This window comes from Somniosus microcephalus, chromosome 13 (genome assembly GCF_052327205.1).
Source record: "Somniosus microcephalus isolate GS21.2 chromosome 13, FLI_Smic_1.0, whole genome shotgun sequence".
Lineage (NCBI taxonomy): Eukaryota > Metazoa > Chordata > Chondrichthyes > Squaliformes > Somniosidae > Somniosus > Somniosus microcephalus.
The window spans coordinates 152,126,851-152,147,546 of NC_140999.1; the positions used below are offsets into that span (position 1 = coordinate 152,126,851).

Genomic DNA, 20,696 nt, shown 5'->3' on the forward strand with positions numbered 1-20,696 from the left:
AATTCACTATCGAATTAGAAAGTACCTCTACATGAAGAGATATTCTAGTTTATACCACTGTGTCAAATTGCTGTTTAGGTGTGTGAAGAATTTCCAATGGCTTCAGATAAGGAACATATTGCACAATCTTATTGCTGACAGCTGTGATGATGAAAACATTGCAGAGATAATGATAGTGAAGATTAGTGAATTATAATGGTTATGAAAGTCAATGCTGTGGAATACCACAGATGGGGGCTTTGATCTCTCTTTAATGCAATTACAGATCATGATTAAAACACTGAAGCATTTTAAATATAGAGTTTGGAATTAAATTATAAAAATGAAAAGTGAATTTATATTTTATGAGGGACTGTTGCAATCCATACCCTGCTTGTAAATCAGTTACAAAGAAATTGAATTAACTTTAACATTTAATGCAGTTGCATTTTGTTATAAACAAGTGTGATTGGTATTAAAATGAGTAATTTGATGAATAACATCTTTTCATGTTCCTTGAGTTGGAATATCTTGCTTGGGTCTAGTATTCCAGGGTCTTGTTGAAAGCTGACATACTTAATTCAACTGAAGCAAGTGAGTTTGAAAGACAGACTGTAACTTGAACTTTTACCTGTCTAGCTGGAAGTGAAAATTACATAGGATATACAGCACAGAAAGAGTCCATTCGGCCCAACCAGTCTATGCCAGCGTTTATGCTCCACTCGAGCCTCCTCCTGTCTTTCCTCATCTAACTCTACTATCAGCATTACCCTCTATTCCCTTCTCCCTCATATGCTTATCTAGCCTCCCCTTAAATACGTCTATACTATTCGCTTCAACCACACCCTGTGGTAGCGAGTTCCACATTCTCATCACTCTCTGGGTAAAGAAGTTTCTTTGAATTTCCTATTTGATTTCATAGTGACTATCTTATATTGATGGTCTCTAGAATAGCTCTTCCCCACAACTGGAAATACTCTCATTGTATCTACTCCAACAATCCTTTCATAATTTTATAGACCTCCATTAGGTCACCCCTCAGCCTTCTCTTTTCAAGAGCAAAGAGGAAAAGAGACCCAGCCTGTTCATCCTTTTCTGATATGTATAAGCTCACATTTCTGGCATCATCCTTGTAAACCTTTTTTGCACCCTCTCCAGTGCCTCTATATCCTTTCTATAATATGGCGACCAGAATTGTACGCAGTATAAGTGTGGTCCAACCAAGGTTCGATACAAGTTTAGCATAACTTCTCTTCTTTTCAATTCTATCCCTCTAGAAATAAACCCTAGTGCATGGTTTGCCTTTTTATGGCCTTATTAACCTGTGTCGCTACTTTTATGATTTATGTAGTCGTACTCCGAGATCCCTTTGCTCTTCTACCCCATTTCATTTCTTATTTTCCATGTAATATGTGACCTCATTTTTCTTACCAAAATGTAATACCTCACATTTATCTGTGTTGAAATTAATTTGCCAATTATATGCCCATTCTGCAAATTTATTAATGTCTTCTTGTAATTGGTTGCAGTCCTCCTCAGTATTGACTATCCCCCCCCCCCCCCCAATTGGGTGTCATCCGCAACTTTAGAAATGGTGTTATTGTTTCCAAAGTCTAAATCATTCATTTTAAATTGTGAACAACAGTAGTCCCAGCATTGATCCTTGTGGGACCCCACATTCCACCTTCTGCCACTCTGATTAGCTACCCTTTACCCTTACTCTCTGCTTTCTGTCTTGAAGCCAGCTAGTTATCCATTCTGCTACTTGTCCCCCGACTCTGCATTCTCTGACTTTATTCATTAGTCTATTATGTGGTACCTTGTCAAAGGCCTTTTGGAAATCTAGATAAATTACATCTAAGATTACAGATGCCAGCATCTTCTGTTGCTGGGGCCAATTATCCTCTTCCACAGTCGCCCGAGCATATGTTGGGTGCTGCAGGTTTTCACATGTGCCCGACTTGAACTCTACTTAACTCAGTCTAATTTCTAGGCTCAGCTCATTTGAATCTCATGGGTGAGCACTAGGCAGGACTACAGTCTCTAATTTGGCATTTGCTCAAAATAGGGGTTTGAAGTTTGTGCCCTTCTGCAGTCCTGTGCCACTGGAAGTTTTTTAATAGAAAATCCACAATGTTTTAACTGTTTTATACACTGGTTAATAATTGGATTAGATTCATTGAAGCAAAAGAACATTACATCATGGACTACACGGACAGGGGTGTTCAAGGAGTCACTCAACTCCTAGCCTGCAGATCAATGGAACTGCTAAGCCACAGTCCCATGGGAGTGGCATTGGCATAACGGGAGTAGCATATGTTGCCCTCTCTCAAGATGTTACCATGTCTACTCTCTCGCCAACCCCGAACAAATACCTGCATTGGTGCCAGAAAGCCAGCTGGGCCAGTCCGCTCCAGTAGCAGCCGAAGTGCTATAGTCCGCAGCCGGGCCCCCACAGAGTCAAGCTCTCAGATGTCGCTGTCCACGAACATCTCGGAGGTCCCAGTATAACTAACAGTAAACTTCTAGCTTTGCTGAGGCCACTAGGAGAGCACCTCATAGGAGTAGTAGAGTTAGTAAACCTTTTATGAACGGCACTATGGGTTGACACTTGGGTGTGAAATGAATTGAAGGCAATTATTGTGTTTGGCATTAAATTCATCACCTTTATCACTTTTGGTCTGCAGTGTCCTTTCATAGCAGATTTTTAGGTTGCATTGTCAGTATGTCATTGATATAGAAGTTGGCTGAATGGATTCAATGTTCTTTAATGCAGGATTAAGGGCGTGGCAAATGAGGTAACAAGGACTGTTAATGGAGAGGGGTTTTGTGTAACTTTTCAGTGGTGGGGAATGAGCAGATCAGCAATTCTTAATCAACTGATCCGTGGCATCTCTGGCTGCAAGGAGTTGCACTGGCCCTCCTTCTGCCTCTACCTCGCTTTCACCCAAGTCATCTTCATCAGATGATGACAGTTGCTGTTGCTCTACCTCCTCCATCTACACTCATCTTTGTATTGTCATGTTGTGCAATATACAGCACACTACAATGATGCAGGAGACTTTGTCTGGGGAATATTGTAGGAGCCTAAGTCCTATCCAGGTACCGTACCTTTGCTTCAGGAGCCCTATAGTGTGCTCTATGATGTTGCTAGTGGTCCCATGACTCTGGTTGTATCTGACCAGTTCAGGTGTGGTAATGTTGTGGAAGGGTGTTATCAGCCATGTGTGGAAGGGGTAGCCCTCAGTTCCCAAGCAGCCATCCTCAAATGTTCGTGGAAGAGTGGAATGATGAAAGCTGCTGGCTGGTCTTCTGGTACCTTGATGACTACACGAGTGCAGTCGATAACTCCCTGGACTTGAGGGAAGCCAGCCACTGCTGCAAATCCTAGAGCTCCCTCATTTTGACTGTGGTGACGTTGTCAGACACTGGCAAAATATGGACATCTGGTCTAGCAGGGAGCAAGTCCTGTTGCAGGAGGCTGCAGAGATCTGCAACAGCCTATCTGAAGAAACACAGCCTACTATTACACAGTTCCTCAGATAGATTAAAGAAACTCACCCTTTGCCTATAGAACATAAGAAATAGGAACAGGAGTGGGCCATTTGGCCCTTTGAGCCTGCTCTGCCATTCAATAAGATCATGGCTGATCTTCTACCTCATCTCCACTTTCGTGCACTATCCCCATATCCCTTGATCCCCTTAATATTCAAAAATCCATCGATCTCTGTCTTGAATATACCCAATGACTGAGCCTCCACAGCCCTCTGGGGTAGAGAATTCCAAAGATTCACCACACTCTGTTGAGGGGGATACTGTTGAGGGGGATGACTCACCAGGGGAAGGCAGCAGCAGCCAGCTTCCTGGCACCAGGGACGCTTCTGCTGCTCAGAAAGGGAGGAAAAAGAGTGGGAGAGCAATAGTGGTAGGGGATTCTATCGTAAGGGGAACAGATAGGCGTTTCTGTGGCCGCAAACGTGACTCCAGGATGGTTTGCTGCCTCCCTGGGGCCAGGGTCTGGGATATCACTGAGCGGCTGCAGGGCATTCTTAAGGGGGAGGGTGAGCAGGCAGAGGTCGTGGTCCACATTGGGACCAACGACATAGGAAGGAAGGGGGATGAGGTCCTGCATCAAGAATTTAGGGAGCTAGGTAACAGATTAAAGAGCAGGACCTCGAAGGTTGTAATCTCTGGATTACTCTCAGTGCCACGTGCTAGTAAGTATAGGAATGGGAGGATAGAGCAGATGAATGCGTGGCTAAAGAGTTGGTGTAGGGCGGAGGGTTTTACTTTCCTGGATCACTGGGCCTGCTTCTGGGAAAGGTGGGACTTGTACAAGTCGGACGGGTTGCACCTGAACCAGAGCGGGACAAATATCCTTGCGGGGAGGTTTGCTAGCACTGTTGGGGGGGGGGGTTTAAACTAACTTGGCAGGGGGATGGGATACAGAGGGGAGCTGAAATAGGGGGTGATGTGCTGCCAATTATAGAGAAAAAAACAAGTCAGCTTGGTAGACAGGGCAAATATATAAGGGCAAGGCTGGATGGCATCTATTTTAATGCAAGGAGTCTTGCAAATAAGGTGGATGAACTGAAGGTGTTGATAAACACATGGGAGTATGATATTGTTGCTATCACGGAGACATGGTTGAGGGAGGGGCAAGACTGGCAGCTCAATATTCCGGGGTACAGAATCTTCAGGCGAGACAGAGGGGGAGGTATAAGAGGAGGGGGTGTCGCAATATTAATTAAGGAGTCAATTACTGCAGTAAGGAGGGATGATATATTAGCAGGTTCCTCTAATGAGGCCATATGGGTGGAGCTTAAAAACAAAAAGGGGGCAAGCACTTTGCTGGGAGTGTACTATAGGCCTCCAAACAGTCAGGGGGAGATAGAGGAACAGATATGTAGGCAAATCTCAGAGAAATGTGCAAATAATAGGGTAATAATAATGGGGGATTTCAACTTCCCCAATATTAACTGGGATAGTCAGAGTGTGAAAGGCTCAGAGGGTGTAGAATTCTTAAAGTGCATCCAGGAGAGCTTTTTGAGCCAGCATGTAGAAAGTCCGACAAGAGAGGGGGCGGTACTGGACCTAATTCTAGGGAATGTGGCCGGCCAAGTGGAAAAGGTGCTAGTAGGTGAGCACTTTGGTGATAGTGACCATAATATGGTAAGATTTAAGGTGGTCATGGAAAAGGACAGGGATGGGCCGGAAATAAAGGTTCTAAATTGGGGGAAGGCCGATTTTAATAGGATAAGGCAGGATCTGGCCAAAATGGACTGGGATCAGCTACTTGTAGGAAAATCCGCATCGGAGCAATGGGAGGCTTTCAGAAGGGAGATTGAGATCATACAATGGCAACATGTTCCCGTAAAGGCCAAGAGTGGTTCCAAAAACCACAGGGAACCTTGGATGTCAGGGGATATACGAGAATGGATTAGGAAAAAAAGGAGGGCTTTTGGTAGATACAAAAGGCTAAAGACGGAGGAAGCCCTAGAGGAGTACAAAAAGTGCAGGGGGATACTTAAAAAAGAAATTAGGAGATCAAGGAGGGGCCATGAAATAACACTGGCGAGCAAAATAAAGGAAAATCCAAAGATGTTTTATAAGTATATTAAGGGTAAGAGGATAACTAGGGAAAAAATAGGGCCCATTAGGGACAAAAGTGGCAATCTGTGTGGGGAGCCGGAAGATGTAGGAGGGGTTCTAAATGAATTTTTTGCATCTGTTTTCACTATGGAGAAGGACGATGTAGACATAGAAATAGGGCGGGGGGACTGTGATATGCTCAAACATATTAACATCGAGAGGGAGGAGGTATTGGCGGTTTTAGCTGGCCTAAAAATGGATAAATCCCCAGGCCCGGATGAAATGTATCCCAGGCTGCTGTGTGAGGCAAAGGAAGAGATTGCGGGGGCTCTAACACATATATTCAGGACCTCCTCTGGCCACAGGGGATGTGCCAGAGGACTGGAGAACCGCTAATGTAGTACCATTATTCAAGAAGGGTAGTAGGGAAAAACCGGGGAACTACAGGCCAGTGAGCCTAACATCAGTGGTAGGAAAATTATTGGAAAAAATTCTGAGGGACAAAATTTGTCTCCACTTGGAGAGGCAAGGATTAATCCGGGATAGTCAACATGGCTTTGTCAAGGGAAGATCATGTCTGACTAATTTGATTGAATTTTTTGAGGGGGTGACTAGGTGTGTGGATGAGGGTAACGCAGTGGATGTGGTATACATGGATTTCAGTAAGGCCTTCGATAAAGTCCCGCACAGGAGACTGGTCAAGAAGGTAAGAGCCCATGGAATCCAGGGTGCCTTGGCACATTGGATACAAAACTGGCTTAGTGGCAGAAGGCAGAGGGTGATGGTCGAAGGTTGTTTTTGTGACTGGAAGCCTGTGGCCAGTGGGGTACCACAGGGATCGGTGCTGGGTCCCTTGCTGTTTGTGGTCTACATTAATGACTTGGATATGAATGTAAAAGGTATGATCAGTAAGTTCGCGGATGATACAAAAATTGGTAGGGTGGTAAATAGCGAGGAGGGTAGCCTCAGTCTGCAGGACGATATAGATGGGTTGGTCAGATGGGCGGAACAGTGGCAAATGAAATTTAACCCGGAAAAGTGCGAGGTGATGCACTTTGGGGGGACTAACAAGGCAAGGGAATACACAATGAATGGAAAGACCCTAGGCAAGACGGAGGGTCAGAGGGATCTGGGTGTGCAAGTACACAGATCCCTGAAGGCGGCGGAACAGGTGGATAAGGTGGTAAAAAAGGCATATGGGATACTTGCCTTCATTAGCCGAGGCATTGAATATAAGAGCAAGGAGGTTATGATGGAGCTGTATAAAACACTGGTTAGGCCACAGCTGGAATACTGTGTGCAGTTCTGGTCGCCACACTACAGGAAGGATGTGATCGCGTTAGAGAGGGTGCAGAGGAGGTTCACCAGGATGTTACCAGGGCTGGAGCGCTTCAGCTATGAAGAGAGACTGGGCAGATTGGGTTTGTTTTCCTTGGAGCAGAGGAGGCTGAGGGGGGACATGATTGAGGTGTACAAAATTATGAGGGGCATAGATAGGATGATGCTGAGGAGCTTTTTCCCTTAGTAGAGGGGTCAATAACTAGGGGGCATAGATTCAAGGTAAAGGGCGGGAGGTTTAGAGGGGATTTGAGAAAGAACTTTTTCACCCAGAGGGTGGTTGGAGTCTGGAACTCACTGCCTGAAAGGGTTGTGGAGGCAGAAACCCTCACAACATTTAAGAAGCATTTGGATGAGCACTTGAAATGCCATAGCATACAAGGCTACGGACCAAATGCTGGAATATGGGATTAGATTAGACAGGGCTTGATGGCCGGCGCGGACACGATGGGCCGAAGGGCCTCTATCCGTGCTGTATTACTCTATGACTCTATGACTCGGAGTGAAGAAATTTCTCTTCATCTCAGTCCTAAATGGTCGACCCCTTATTCTGAGACTGTGACCTCTGGTTCTAGACACCCCAGCCAGGGGAAACATCCTACCTGCATCTACCCTGTCAAGCCCTGTAAGAATTTTGTATGTTTCAATGAGATCACCTCTCATTCTTCTAAACTCTAGAGAATATAGACCTAGTCTACTCAATCTCTCCTCCATAGGACAATCCCCCCATCCCAGGAACCAGTCTGATGAACCTTTGTTGCACTCCCTCTATGGCAAGTATATCCTTCCTTAGGTAAGGAGACCACAACTGTACACAATACTCCAGATGTGGTCTCACCAGGGCCCTATATAATTGCAGTAAGACGTCCATGCTCTTGTACTCAAATCCTCTTGTAATAAAGGCCAACATACCATTTGCTTTCCTAATTGTTTGCTGTACCTGCATGTTAACTTTCAGTGATTCGTGTACAAGGACACCATTTGAACACCAACATTTCCCAATCTCTCACTGTTTAAAAAATACTCTGCTTTTCTATTTTTCCTACCAAAGCGGATAACTTCACATTTCTCCACATTATATTCCATTTGCCATAGACTCACTTAACCTGTCTATATTCCCTTGAAGCCTCCTTGCATCCTCCTCACAACTTACATTCCCACCCAGCTTTGTATCATCAGCAAACTTGGATACATTACATTTGGTCCCCTCATCCAAATCATTGATATAGATTGTGAATAGCTGAGGCCCAAGCACTGATCCTTGCGCTACCCCACTAGTTACAGCCTGCCAACCCGAAAATGACATGTTTATTCCTACTCTCTCTTTTCTGTCTGTTAACCAATCCTCAATCCATGCTAGTATATTACCCCCAATCCCATGAGCCCTAATTTTGTTTAATAACTTCTTGTGTGGCACCTTATCGAATGCCTACTGAAAATCCAAATACACCACATCCACTGGTTCCCCCTTATCTATTCTGCTAGTTACATCCTCAAAAAATTCTAACAGATTTGTCAAACACGATTTCCCTTTCATAAATCTGTGTTGACTCTGCCCAATCCTATTATTATTTTCTAAGTGCCCTGCTACCACGTCCTTAATAATAGATTCTAGCATTTTCCCTACCACTGATGTCAGGCTAACTGGTCTATAGTTCCCTGTTTTCTCCGCCCCCCCCCCCCCCATCTTTCTTAAATAGTGGGGTTACAGTTGCTACCTTCCAATCTGCAGGAACATTTCTAGAATTTATGGAATTTTGGAAAATGACAACCAGTGTATTCCATATTCTCTGTAGCCACCTCTTTCAAAACCGTAGGATGTAGGCCATCAGGTCCAGGGGATTGATCGGCTTTCAGTCCCTTTAATTTCTCTAGTACTTTTTTTTTGCTAATACTAATTTCTTTCAGTTCCTCATTTTCGCTAGACCCTTGGTTCTCCACTATTTCCGGGAAGTTTTTTGCGTCTTCTTCCGTGAAGACAGACACAAAGGCCGGGATCTTACCTGAGGATGTGCGTTGAGGGCGGGACTGCTGGTTTCCTGGTTCTAGTCCCACCCCCAGCGATGTCTGACAACCTGACACTATTGTCCCCTGATTGGCCTTGTTAAGCCTGCCCTGCGGGCTTGCCGGCCAATTAAGGGAAAGCCAGTGTCAGATGAGGTCGGTGCATGACGCTTTATCTGCCAGTTTTGTTAGTGACCGGCCCCATAATTTTTTGACAGATGAATTGTCAGTGTTTGACTAAGGCAAAAAATCCAGGAGGGAAATGAGAATTTTTTTTACGCAGCAAGTATTTATGATCTGGAATGCACTACCTGAAAAGGTGTTGGAAACATATTCAATAGTAACTGTCAAAAGGGAATTGGATATATACTTGGAAAAAGAGAAATTTGCAGGGCTATGGGGAAAAGAGTAGGGGAGTGGGACTAATTGAATAGCTCTTTCAAAGAGTCAGCACAGACATGATGAGCCAAATGGTCATCTTCTGTGCTGTATGATTCTATAATTTTAAGCAATTTGGAAGCTGGAAGTTCTCCTGGCAATCCAATTACCTGTAGGTGAGTGCCCCTTTAAATAATGCTGCTGAGAGACCAATCCTGCTGTGTTTTACTGATGGGTTGGGTGCTTGGCAAGACTTCCATGATTTCGCGCTAATATTGTGTTGGGATCCTAATGACGTTATAGGATGCTGATTTGCATGTATTCATGAAGTGCCCCCTGTGTCTTGTGGATGCCTTGGCCGACTGAAAGTACAGCACATTTACAATGGCGGGCTGCAGGAATGTTGCAGTAAGTACTCTGTCCACCCGCCCGTTCCTCCCAGGCAGTGTGGGTTAAAATCACCCCTTAAATATCTCTGGCTATAAAATGTTCAGGAGAGTTATAGAAGAAGAAAAAAGGTGAGAAAAAGGGGAGGAGGAGTGGCTTGTTAATTAAGGACATGATTACAGCCAGAAAAATGAAAGTTCTTATTCATGGCAATGTGCAGACACTGGCCTGGATTTCTTTCTGCTATATGGCACAGTATTGTGGCAGTAGAGCTGGGAAAATGGGAAAGGAAAGCCTGCTGCTGGATGCCTGTCTTTAAAAACAATGTTGGACATTTTCCTCCTCCCTCCCAGTAGGGATCTCCGCATCCTCCCTGTTGACTGCCCTTCTGCATTTAAATGACAGCAGGGCAGTGGCGCAACAGAAATAAGCTGATTTCTTTGCCTTACTGCCACAGTACCACTGACTCCAAGTAAGAATAGAAGAGGGATGGCTTTACTTGCTTGAGCAGTGGCAGAAAGATTGTTGAAGGCACTGAAGGAGGAAGAGGACCTGCCTCTGGTCACCTCTCCCTCTCCTGTGCAATCTTCCTGCCAACATGAAACAATGATGTGGGCTCTTCCTGGGCCTTTTGAACAGAATTCGTGCCTTTTAACTTCAGCCTCTCTTCCCCTCTGGTGCATCAGCAAATGTCTCACTGCAGCACTGCTGGATTTGTACGTCTGCAGTGGTGGAGATCCTGCCAGAAGCCCGCCCTGCATGCATAATTAATCTTGACCCAGCGTCATGGCAGGGTTGTGTTGATGGGTGGAATTTCCAACCCGACCCACCTCTAGCGGCACATCTGTCCCAGAGGAAAATCTAGCTCAGTCTGTCTGGATTGATTTAAGAAACATTAAAGGATCTATTACCCTCTTGGGAGGACATTACAATGGTGATTCCCCAACGTTGTGCTCATGGTATGGATTGCAGAATTAGGCAGGTAGACAGGAGTGTCGATGGTGCCACGCTGCTGCTTCAGTGCTCCTGAAAGTTTTGAGTTTTTTTGAGACCACAGTGAGAGCATTTGTGGACTTGAATATGGCCAGAAATTAATCATTTAAAATGGTCCCATGAAGAAGTCCCCATATTTTTTGACCTCTATGCCCACTTATTTAAAATGGGCACTTGTTGGCTTCCATGCTGTTTGTTTGAGACCGTCCATGCTTAAAGCTGGAATTAACTGTTATTTTGAAAGTTGGACTTTGTTACCTCTTTTGATTTGCCATACGTTTTCCACACTATTGATTTTCCAACAGTGTTTTTTCTACTGTTTGCTGTTCCCAGTGCTTGTGGGAGCGTTACCTACTTCCTAGTCTCATGCTTTTTCTAAGTGCTAGCTCTGAAAGTTTGGTGGCAGCCTGCTGCTCCTCAGTGGGGATCTTGTGACTCGGATGTGATGAATCCCCTCTTTCCACTGGCTGGCTGCTCCTTTTGCCTGTCTGCCTTTCCTGTAGTCCTCCAAGAGGCGCAGCTGGGTTGGGTCACAACTCTTGAAAGGTAAATGCCTTATCGATGCTGCTTCCTGCCACGTCCCTTGCCAATGCCTAGTGACTATTGAGGCAGTGACTCGAAACATCATTATAATAAGGGAATTGGATAAGTATTTCAAAGGAAGACTATAAAAGTATATGGGGAAAGAGCAGGGAATGGAATTTGAGCAAATAGTTCCAATTGTAGTCATCACTGGCGCAGATGTGATGAGCCTTTTGTGCTGATAATTCTGTGATCCCATGTATATCTACTTTTTCTCTAAAATTTACAACCAAAGGAAAGCATCCCCTACCCACCAAACAAAAATAATCAAAATGGTGGTTTGCCTATATTGCTTTTGTTTTAAAAAATATATAAATGAGTGCACAAAAGTCGAAGAGCTGACTTCGTAATCCTAAATGTGTATTCTGTATAGAGATAGCAGATAGTTTTTGTAAGTAATATTTACCCAATGCTAGAACAATTTTTTTTTTCCCGTTGAGAATATTGGTTACAGAATACTCCCTTTGAAATTCTCGGTAGTTTCTCAAGGAACAGGGTATATTCTTCATTGCTGCTGATAATGCTCCAGAGACATATATAAATATATGACTATGGAACAGATATATAACTGCATATTGTATACCCACACACTGAAAATTGTACAAGCTCAGTTGTCTTAATTTTCCTGTTGGAAATAGTAGTAAAATCCAGCTACTGCTGGGCTTCTGAATATTGCTTTGCTTTCAAGCCCTGCTAGTGGGGGCTACTGTTGAGGTTTAGGGATTTTAATAACTAACCACCTAGGCTTTTAAAAAATTGTCGGGATGTGGGCATCGCTGGAAAGATGGGCATTTATTGCCCATCCCTAGTTGCCCTGAGAAGGTGCTGGTGGGCCTTCTAGTGCTTTGATACAACTTGCTAGGCCACTTCAGAAGGCAGTTGGTGTGGGACTGGAGTCAGATATAAGTCAGACTGGGTAACGATGGCAGGATTCCTTTTACATGCAGAGTTGTTGGATCGTGGAATGGTTTGACACGGAATAGATGAGGCAGAGATCATTGCATCTTTCAAGGGAATATTAGATAAATATTTGAAGCAGAATAAGGTACATAATAATCATAATCAACTTTATTGTCATTGTTAGTGCACAAGTGCAGTACAATGAAATGTAGGCTTGCGGCTCCCGAGAGTGTACATTTAGATTAAGGCTATGGTGAGAAAATGAGGCATCATGATCACTTTTGAATTACTCAAAAACAGCCGGCATACACATTATGGGCCAAATGGCCTCCTTCTGTACTGGTTCTAATGAGCAGCTCCTTTTTATTTCATTAATTGAATGCAAAATCCACAGAATTGTTGTAACAGCTCAAATGCTGTCAAGGAAGATGTTTACAATGGACAATTACCTATGTAACAATATGAAATTCTGAACCAGTGATATGATGAATGGAGACAGTGGGCAATAGGCAAGATGCAGCACAGAAGGAGGCCATTTGGCCCATCGTGCATGAGCTGGATTTTTGAAAGAGTTATCCAATTAGTCCCAATCCCCTGCCCTTTCCCCATAGCCCTACAAACTTTTCCCCTTCAAGTTTTTATCCAATTTTCTTTTGAAAGTTATTGTTGACTCTGCTTCCACCACCCTTTCAGGCAGTGCATTCCACAGCATAGCAACTTGCTGCATAAAAAAAATTCTCATCTCGCCTCTGGTTCTTTTGCCAATTACCTTAAAATCTGTGTCCTCTGGTTACTGACCCTTCTGCCACTGGAAACAGGTTCTCGTTACTTACTCTATCAAAACCCGTCATGATTTTAAACACCTCTACTAAATCCCCCCTCAACAACAACTTGCATTTATATAGCGCCTTGAACATAGTAAAATGTCCCAAGGTGCTTCAATGAGTCTTTATCAAACAAAATTTGACACTGAGCCACATAAAGAGGTAACAAACAGGTAGGTTTTAAGGAGTGTCTTAAAGGAGGAGAGAGGCAGACTAGTTTAGGGAGGGAATTTCAGAGCTTGGGGCCTAGACAGCTGAAGTCATGGCCGGCAGTGGTGGAGCAAAGAAACTCGGGGATCTTCAAGAGGCCAGAGATCTCAGCGGGTTGTAGGACTGGAGGAGGTTATAGAGATAGGGAGGGGGCAAGGCCATGGAGGGATTGGAAACAAGAATGAGAATTTTAAAATTGAGGCGTAGCTGGACTAGGAACGAATGTAGGTCAGCGAGCACAGGGGTGATGAGTGAACGGGACTTGGTGTGAATTAGGATACAGGCAGCAGAGGTTTAAGCTCAAGTTTACGAAGGGTGCAAGGTGAGAGGCCGGCCAGGAGAGCATTGGAATAATCGAGTCTAGAGGTAACAAAGGCATGGATGAGGGTTTCAGCAGCAGATGAGCTGAGGCAGTGGAGGAGACGGGCAATGTTAACCTTCTCCCCTCGAAGACGAACAACCCCAGCTTCTTTACTCTCTTCATGTAACTGAAGTCCCGCATCCCTGCTAGTAAATCTCCTCTGTACCCTCTCAAGTCTTGACATGCTTCCTAAAGTGTGGTGCCCAGAATTGGACACAATACTTCAGCTGAGGCCTTAGCAGTAATTTATAAAGGTTTAGTATAACTTCCTTGCTTTTGTACCCTATGCCTCTCTTTATAAAGCCAAGGATCCCTATGCTATTTTAAGTGCTCTCCTGATATGATTGGATTTTTCATTATTTCACTGCACAAATGTTCCACATGGGCTGTTTTTCCAGGTTGTGTCTAACCTGCAATTTTAAAGATCAAACCACTAAGACAAGGAGTAACTGAAAGACTCCCAACAACTGTATGCTAATGTTGGGTATTGAAAGTGATTATGTACCGGTATTAGACACCCAGAGCTTGTGAAATCAAATCCTACCATGGCAAGATGTGAAATTAAATTCAATAAATCTCGTTATTTGTGGGCTGTGTGAGGAAAAAATTGCCATGAAAGCTTCCGGATTGTCCTAAAAAAAAACACTATACGGTTCACTAATGTCCTTCCCACATGGCACGGTTCACTGTTAATAACCTCAGACAACCTAGGGATTGGCAATAAATACTACCTTGGCAGTATCGGCCACATTCCAAGAACAAATAATGGAAGTCATTTTCTGAGTATGCACTTGTGGCGGGGAACCTTGTGTATTCAAAGACTGTAGATATGCTGCCTGCGATTTTTGGTCCATGGAAAATAGTAATAGTTCTCCAATATGAGCTAGTAGCAGGTGAATTTTCCAGAGATGCTGCTAGCTGCCATGGAATGAGGGCCAACTGTAACAATTAGGATTATTTGTCAATTCAGTACAATACACTACCCTTTTAATGTAGATTTATTATTGATTATTTTTTGTTAATGGCCACATTTAGCTTCTTTGGTGAAAAGGAAATGAGCAAGGTTGCTTGTATTGTTACGATACTGAACTAATGTAGAGCAGTCTACACATCCGGAAATTGTACTAAACAGCTTCCAATAACTCAATTATTCTTTTCCAGGTCCTGAATATCAGAAGAGAAGACTGCTACAGGAACTGATAGAGAATGGAGATAATGTGGAAAATACAGACCAGGAACCCCCATCAATAGAAGAGCCTCCACCTACCCCTCCAGAGAGTCCTGGACTCCATGATAAAACCACAACCCCACTTGAGTCATCTCCTGCTGGCACTCCTTCACCAAGTCCTATGGAGACACCGCCAGAGGTCAGAAAGGTGAGGGAATCAAATCCCAAGATGGAGGACTCCAGTTACTTGAGTCCTGGCAACTGGAATGGGGAGCAAAATAAAAGTAGAAGCTGCACAAGTAGCCGGTCCAACAGTCATCCTGGAACAACTTCTGGTTTACTGACCGTGCAGTTTGAGAACAGGTCAGCTGCCAACAACCAAAATCCATCTAGGACCTCCAGTCATCAGAGCAACAGAAGAACACCAACAAAACTGGAGGAGCAACTACAGAACAACTATGATTTGGACATAAAGCCTCTAGAAAGGATTGAAAGCAAGCCTAGTACAAATCAAAAGAGCAAATCAAGAGATCCTATCCCACCCCACCAGCTGCATGACGCTAAGTTCCACGAAAACTATCACAGTTACGCTGTGCGGACGCAAGTAGGACCTCCTCCTTTAGATTTAGTGGATGATGAAACTCCCGTCCAACCATTGCCAGTCAAGAAAGAAGCAAAACCTTCAACACCAGAACCAAAACCAGAAGTCAAAGTAAAAAAAGAACCAGAGCCAGAACCAAAGTCAGCACCTCAAGTGCAAGAAACTGCACCACGTCCCAAACAGGAAAAACAGCCACAACCCCAGCCAGAATCCAGACCTCAGCCCAAGCCTGAGCCCAAGCCCAAGGCTGGGCCTAAACCAGTGTCAAAACCAGTACCTAAGCTAGTAACACAACCTGAAGCAGAAGGGAAGGAGGTAGCAGAGGTGGCACCGTTTGATCAGGTGAGCATATCATTCGAGCACAGGGATGATGCATGGGTTTACAAACGGTTATCTTCTATGACAAAGATGATTTTAGCACAGCCAAATAAATATTCCACTTTATGACTATCCTCCTAGTACATTTTTACATTGTTGCCATTAAAATCCTGGCATGTTAAGGGGGCAAGGCCACATATGGTGCCATGAGTAGTTTGATATATTTAAGTGTTGAGTTAAATGATGGATCAGACCTCTTGCCCTGTTTGAATACCCCTGCATTTTCCTATATGCATAAAAGTGTGCGAAAGTTCTCTGTGCACCATTGTGCCCTGAATTATCACAGAATCACAGAAACCCCACAGTGCAGATAGAGGCCATTTCGGCCCATCGAGCCTGCACCGACACATATCCCACCCGATCCCCGTAACCCCTACACCAACACATATCCCACCCTATCCCTGTAACCCCACGCATTTAATCCCCCTAACACTAAGGGTCAATTTATCATAGCCAATCAACCTAACCCGCACATCTTTGGACAGTGGGAGGAAACCGGAGCACCCGGAGAAAACCCACGCAAACACGGGGAGAATGTGCAAACTCCACACAGACAGTCACCCGAGGCCGGATTCGAACCCGGGTCCCTGGTGCTGTGAGGCAACAGTGCTAACCACTATGCCACCGTGCTGCCCTAATTATCACAGAACAAGAAAGTAGAGTAGACTTCAACATGTATAATAAACTTCTGTTTAGTGAAACTAAGTCCCTGGAATCATTTGAGATTGCTGGATGCTGTGATGGGGGATTTTAATTTCTTTCTGGATGAATGAATTAAGATGGTCAGAATGGTCTTCCCTATCTAATTGAAAAGTAGGACCTCAAAGGTAGTAATCTCTGGATTGCTACCAGTGCCACGAGCTAATAAGTTTAGAGAGAGTAAGATAGATAAGCTAAATACGTGGCTTGAGCAGTGGTGCAAGGGAGAGGGATTTAAATTCCTGAGGCATTGGAACCAGTTCTTGGGGAGGAGTGACCTGTACCAAGGGGACGGTCTACACCTGAACTGTGAGGGAGCCGATGTCCTCGGGGTAATATTTTCTAGGGCGGTTCGGGAGGATTTAAACTAATTTGGCAGGGGGATGGGAACCTAGGTAGTGGAAAAGAGGGAAGTCATATGAAGTCAGAAATAGATGGTAGAAAGGTGAGAAGCAATAAGCAAAGGAGAGAAACACAAAGGGCCAAACTAATTCATAATGAGAGTGTGAAAAAAGCAAGCCTGAAGGCTTTGTATCTTAATGCTAGAAGCATTAGGAACAAGGTGGATGAATTAGTTGTGGAAATAGAGGTAAACAAGTATGATTTGATTGGGATTACAGAAACGTGGCTGCAGGGTGGGCAAGGCTGGGAACTTAACATCCAGGGATATACAATATTTAGGAAGGATCGGCAAAAAGGTAGGGGAGGTGGGGTAGCATTGCTGGTAAAGGAGGGGATTAATGCAATGGAAAGGAAGGATATTAACTCGGATGAAACGGAATCTGTATGGGTAGAAATGAGAAATAGCAAGGGGAGGAAAACGTTAGTGGGTGTGATATATAGGCCTCCAAATAGTAATATGGAGGTGAGGGAAGGCATAAAAAGGGAAATTAGAGAAGCGTGCGATAAGAGCACAGCTGTCATCATGGGTGACTTTAATTTACATATTGATTGGACTACCCAAATTAGTAAAAATTCTGAGGAGGAGGAATTCCTGGAATGTTTTCGGGACGGTTATCTGGACCAATATGTCGAGGAGCCGACTCGAGATCAGGCCATTTTAGACTGGGTATTGTGCAATGAGAAGGGACTTATCAGCAATCTTCTTGTACGAGGCCCCTTGGGTCAGAGCGATCATAATATGATTGAGCTCTCAGTCGAGATGGAGAGTGAGGAAATTGAATCAGAGACTAAGGTCCAGAACTTAAATAAAGGGAATTACGAGGGTATGAGACGGGAATTGGGTAAGATTGATTAGGTGGTGTTTCTGGGGGGATTGACAGTGGATAGACAATGGCAAGCATTCAAAGATAGAATGGAAGAATTCCAGAACATGTTTATACCGGTTTGGCATAAAAATAAACCTAAAAAGGTGACTCAACCGTGGATAACGAGGGAAATTAGGGACAGCATAAAATCAAAAAAAAGGGCATATCAACTGGCAAAAAAAAGCACCAGACCGGAAGATTGGGGGCAGTACAGGATACAGCAAAAGAGGACAAAGGGATTAATCAGGAAGGGGAAAATAGAATACGAAAGTAAACTTGCAGCAAACATAAAGACAGACTGCAAAAGCTTTTATCGGTATATCAGGAGGAAAAGACTGGTAAAATCCCAAGTCGGTCCCTTGCAGTCCGATTCGGGAGAATATATAATGGAGAATAAGGAAATGGCAGACCAATTAAACTCATACTTTGGTTCTGTATTCACAAAGGAGGACACAAATAACCTCCCAGGAATATCGGCAAATATAGGGACTAATGAGAGGGAGGAGCTGACAGAAATTAGTATCTCTAGGGATATGGTGTTGGGTAAGTTGAGGGGACTGAAGGCCGACAAATCCCCGGGGCCTGATAAACTACATCCTAGGGTACTTAAGGAGGTGGCCCTGGAGATAACAGATGCTCTAAGGATCATCTTCCGGAACTCCATTGACTCGGGAACAGTACCCGTGGATTGGAGGGTAGCTAATGTTACCCCAATATTTAAAAAGGGGGGTAGAGAGAAAGCAGGGAATTATAGACCAGTAAGCCTTACATCGGTTGTGGGCAAAATGCTAGAGTCCATTATTAAGGATAAAATAGCGGAGCACTTGACAAATGGGGAAAGGATCGGACAGAGTCAACATGGATTTACAAAGGGTAAATCGTGTTTGACTAATCTGCTGGAATTTTTTGAGGAGGTAACTGGTAGAATAGATGGGGGAGAGCCAGTGGATGTGGTGTACCTTGACTTCCAGAAAGCCTTCGATAAGGTTCCACACAAAAGATTATCATGCAAAATTAAGGCTCATGGGATTGGGGGCAAAGTATTAACGTGGATAGAGAACTGGCTGGCGGATAGAAAACAGAGAGTTGGAATAAACGGCTCATTTTCGGAGTGGCAGGCAGTGACCAGCGGGGTGCCGCAAGGATCTGTCCTGGGACCCCAGCTGTTCACAATATATATAAATGATCTGGATCAGGGAATTGGATGCAATATTTCCAAATTCGCTGACGACACTAAACTAGGAGGAGGGGTGGGCTCTGATGAGGATGTCAGGAGGCTACAGTGCGATTTGGACAGGTTGGGGGAATGGGCGGATACGTGGCAGATGCACTATAATGTGGATAAATGCGAGGTTATCCACTTTGGGGGTAAAAACAGGAGGGTAGATTATTATCTAAATGGCAATAGATTGGGAGATGGGGAAGTGCAGAGGGACCTGGGTGTTCTTGTGCACCAGTCACTGAAGGAGAGCATGCAGGTGCAACAGGCGATTAAGAAGGCAAATGGTATGTTGGCCTTCATATCAAGGGGGTTCGAGTATAGGAATAGGGATACCTTACTACAGCTGTACAAGGTGCTGGTGAGACCGCATCTGGAGTATTGTGTACAGTTTTGGTCGCCCCATCTGCGGAAGGATGTTCTTGCCATGGAAAGAGTGCAACGGCGATTCACCAGGCTGATACCTGGAATGGCGGGAATGACCTACGAAGAGAGATTAAATAGTTTGGGCTTGTACTCACTGGAGTTTAGAAGATTGAGAGGGGATCTCATCGAAACATATAAAATTATGGCAGGCCTGGACAGGCTGAATTCAGAGAGAATGTTTCCAATGGCCGGGGAGCACAGAACCAGGGGCCATAGTCTAAAAATAGCGGGCAAATCATTTAAAACAGAGATGAGGAAGAATTTCTTCACTCAAAGAGTGGTGAGCCTGTGGAATTCCCTGCCACAGAGGGCTGTGAAGGCTAATTCAATAAATATTTTCAAGAGAGAATTGGATATATTTCTGAAGGCTAAGGGGATTAAGGGTTACGGAGAAAAGGCGGGGACGGGGTACTGAACTGGTAAGATCAGCTATGATCTCAGACGAAGATCAGCCATGATCTCATTGAATGGCGGAGCAGGCTCGAAGGGCCGAATGGCCTACTCCTGTTCCTATCTCTATGTATGTATCTATGTATCTATACCTCTCTATTGGTACTTTGAAGATACAGTTTCCTTGAATTCACAGAGGAGTAGTGCTTAAATAGGCTCCGAGTGACTTAAAGATGTTGTGAATGAGCTCTGCAATATGTTGCAACCAGGCCTACTGGACAGCCTAGCACCAAGACTGTTCCATCAGCATAAATAAAAGTCAACATAGTCTTCCATTTTTTTCTGGTTCTTCCATGTGCAAACCTTACATATAGTAGGTTGCTACGCAGTCAACTGTTGCATCAGAGATGTGACTGAAGCTCTGTAAAGTAGGATAACTAATGCATTAACCACAGCTGCAACAACCATCAGAAGCAACAGAGAATGTGAAATTCTGTGGACCAGCCCATTTCCTCAAGGTGTCATATAAAAGTATAGCTGTGTATTAACTGCAAGGTGTTCTGCTCCATCAATGACTATATGGTATCTAATGTACAACTAAAATGTTTGCAAGTAAATTATCTTTGAGGAAAGGCAAGATTGTTTAAAATTATAATGCAGGTAAACATGTCTGCTGTATTTACGGGTAAGGGAACAGCTGATCAGATAACATATAAACATTGATAGAGTAGTTGGGAGATATTCAGTGCAACCCCCTACTATGTTTCATTTAATTCCTGATAACATGAAAAAGGTGGTATAACTTGACTTTTCCTACTTAGTTCACAAGTTGAAAAACCATAGGGGACGTTTTCTCTGCTCTATAGGACTGAATGTCTAAACCACAATTGCATTTTGGAAAAACTGCGAATGTGCTTTTAGAAAATCAGCTTTTATGTGTAATGAAATCATGAATGGGTTTATAAGGAATGTGTTTATAATTTCAGTATGGTGGCTATT

General features: G+C 44.0%; 1 protein-coding gene across 4 annotated transcripts in view; it reads left to right on the forward strand.

The window, feature by feature from the left end:
• jph2 (junctophilin 2) overlaps window positions 1-20,696 on the forward strand; it is a 137,266-nt gene that overhangs the window by 87,688 nt on the left and 28,882 nt on the right. For all 4 annotated transcript variants that reach the window (XM_086005370.1, XM_086005371.1, XM_086005373.1 and 1 more), the window contains exon 4: window positions 14,710-15,659. In XM_086005370.1, the coding sequence (XP_085861496.1) occupies window positions 14,710-15,659 (950 nt within the window). The remainder of the gene's footprint in view (window positions 1-14,709; window positions 15,660-20,696) is intronic.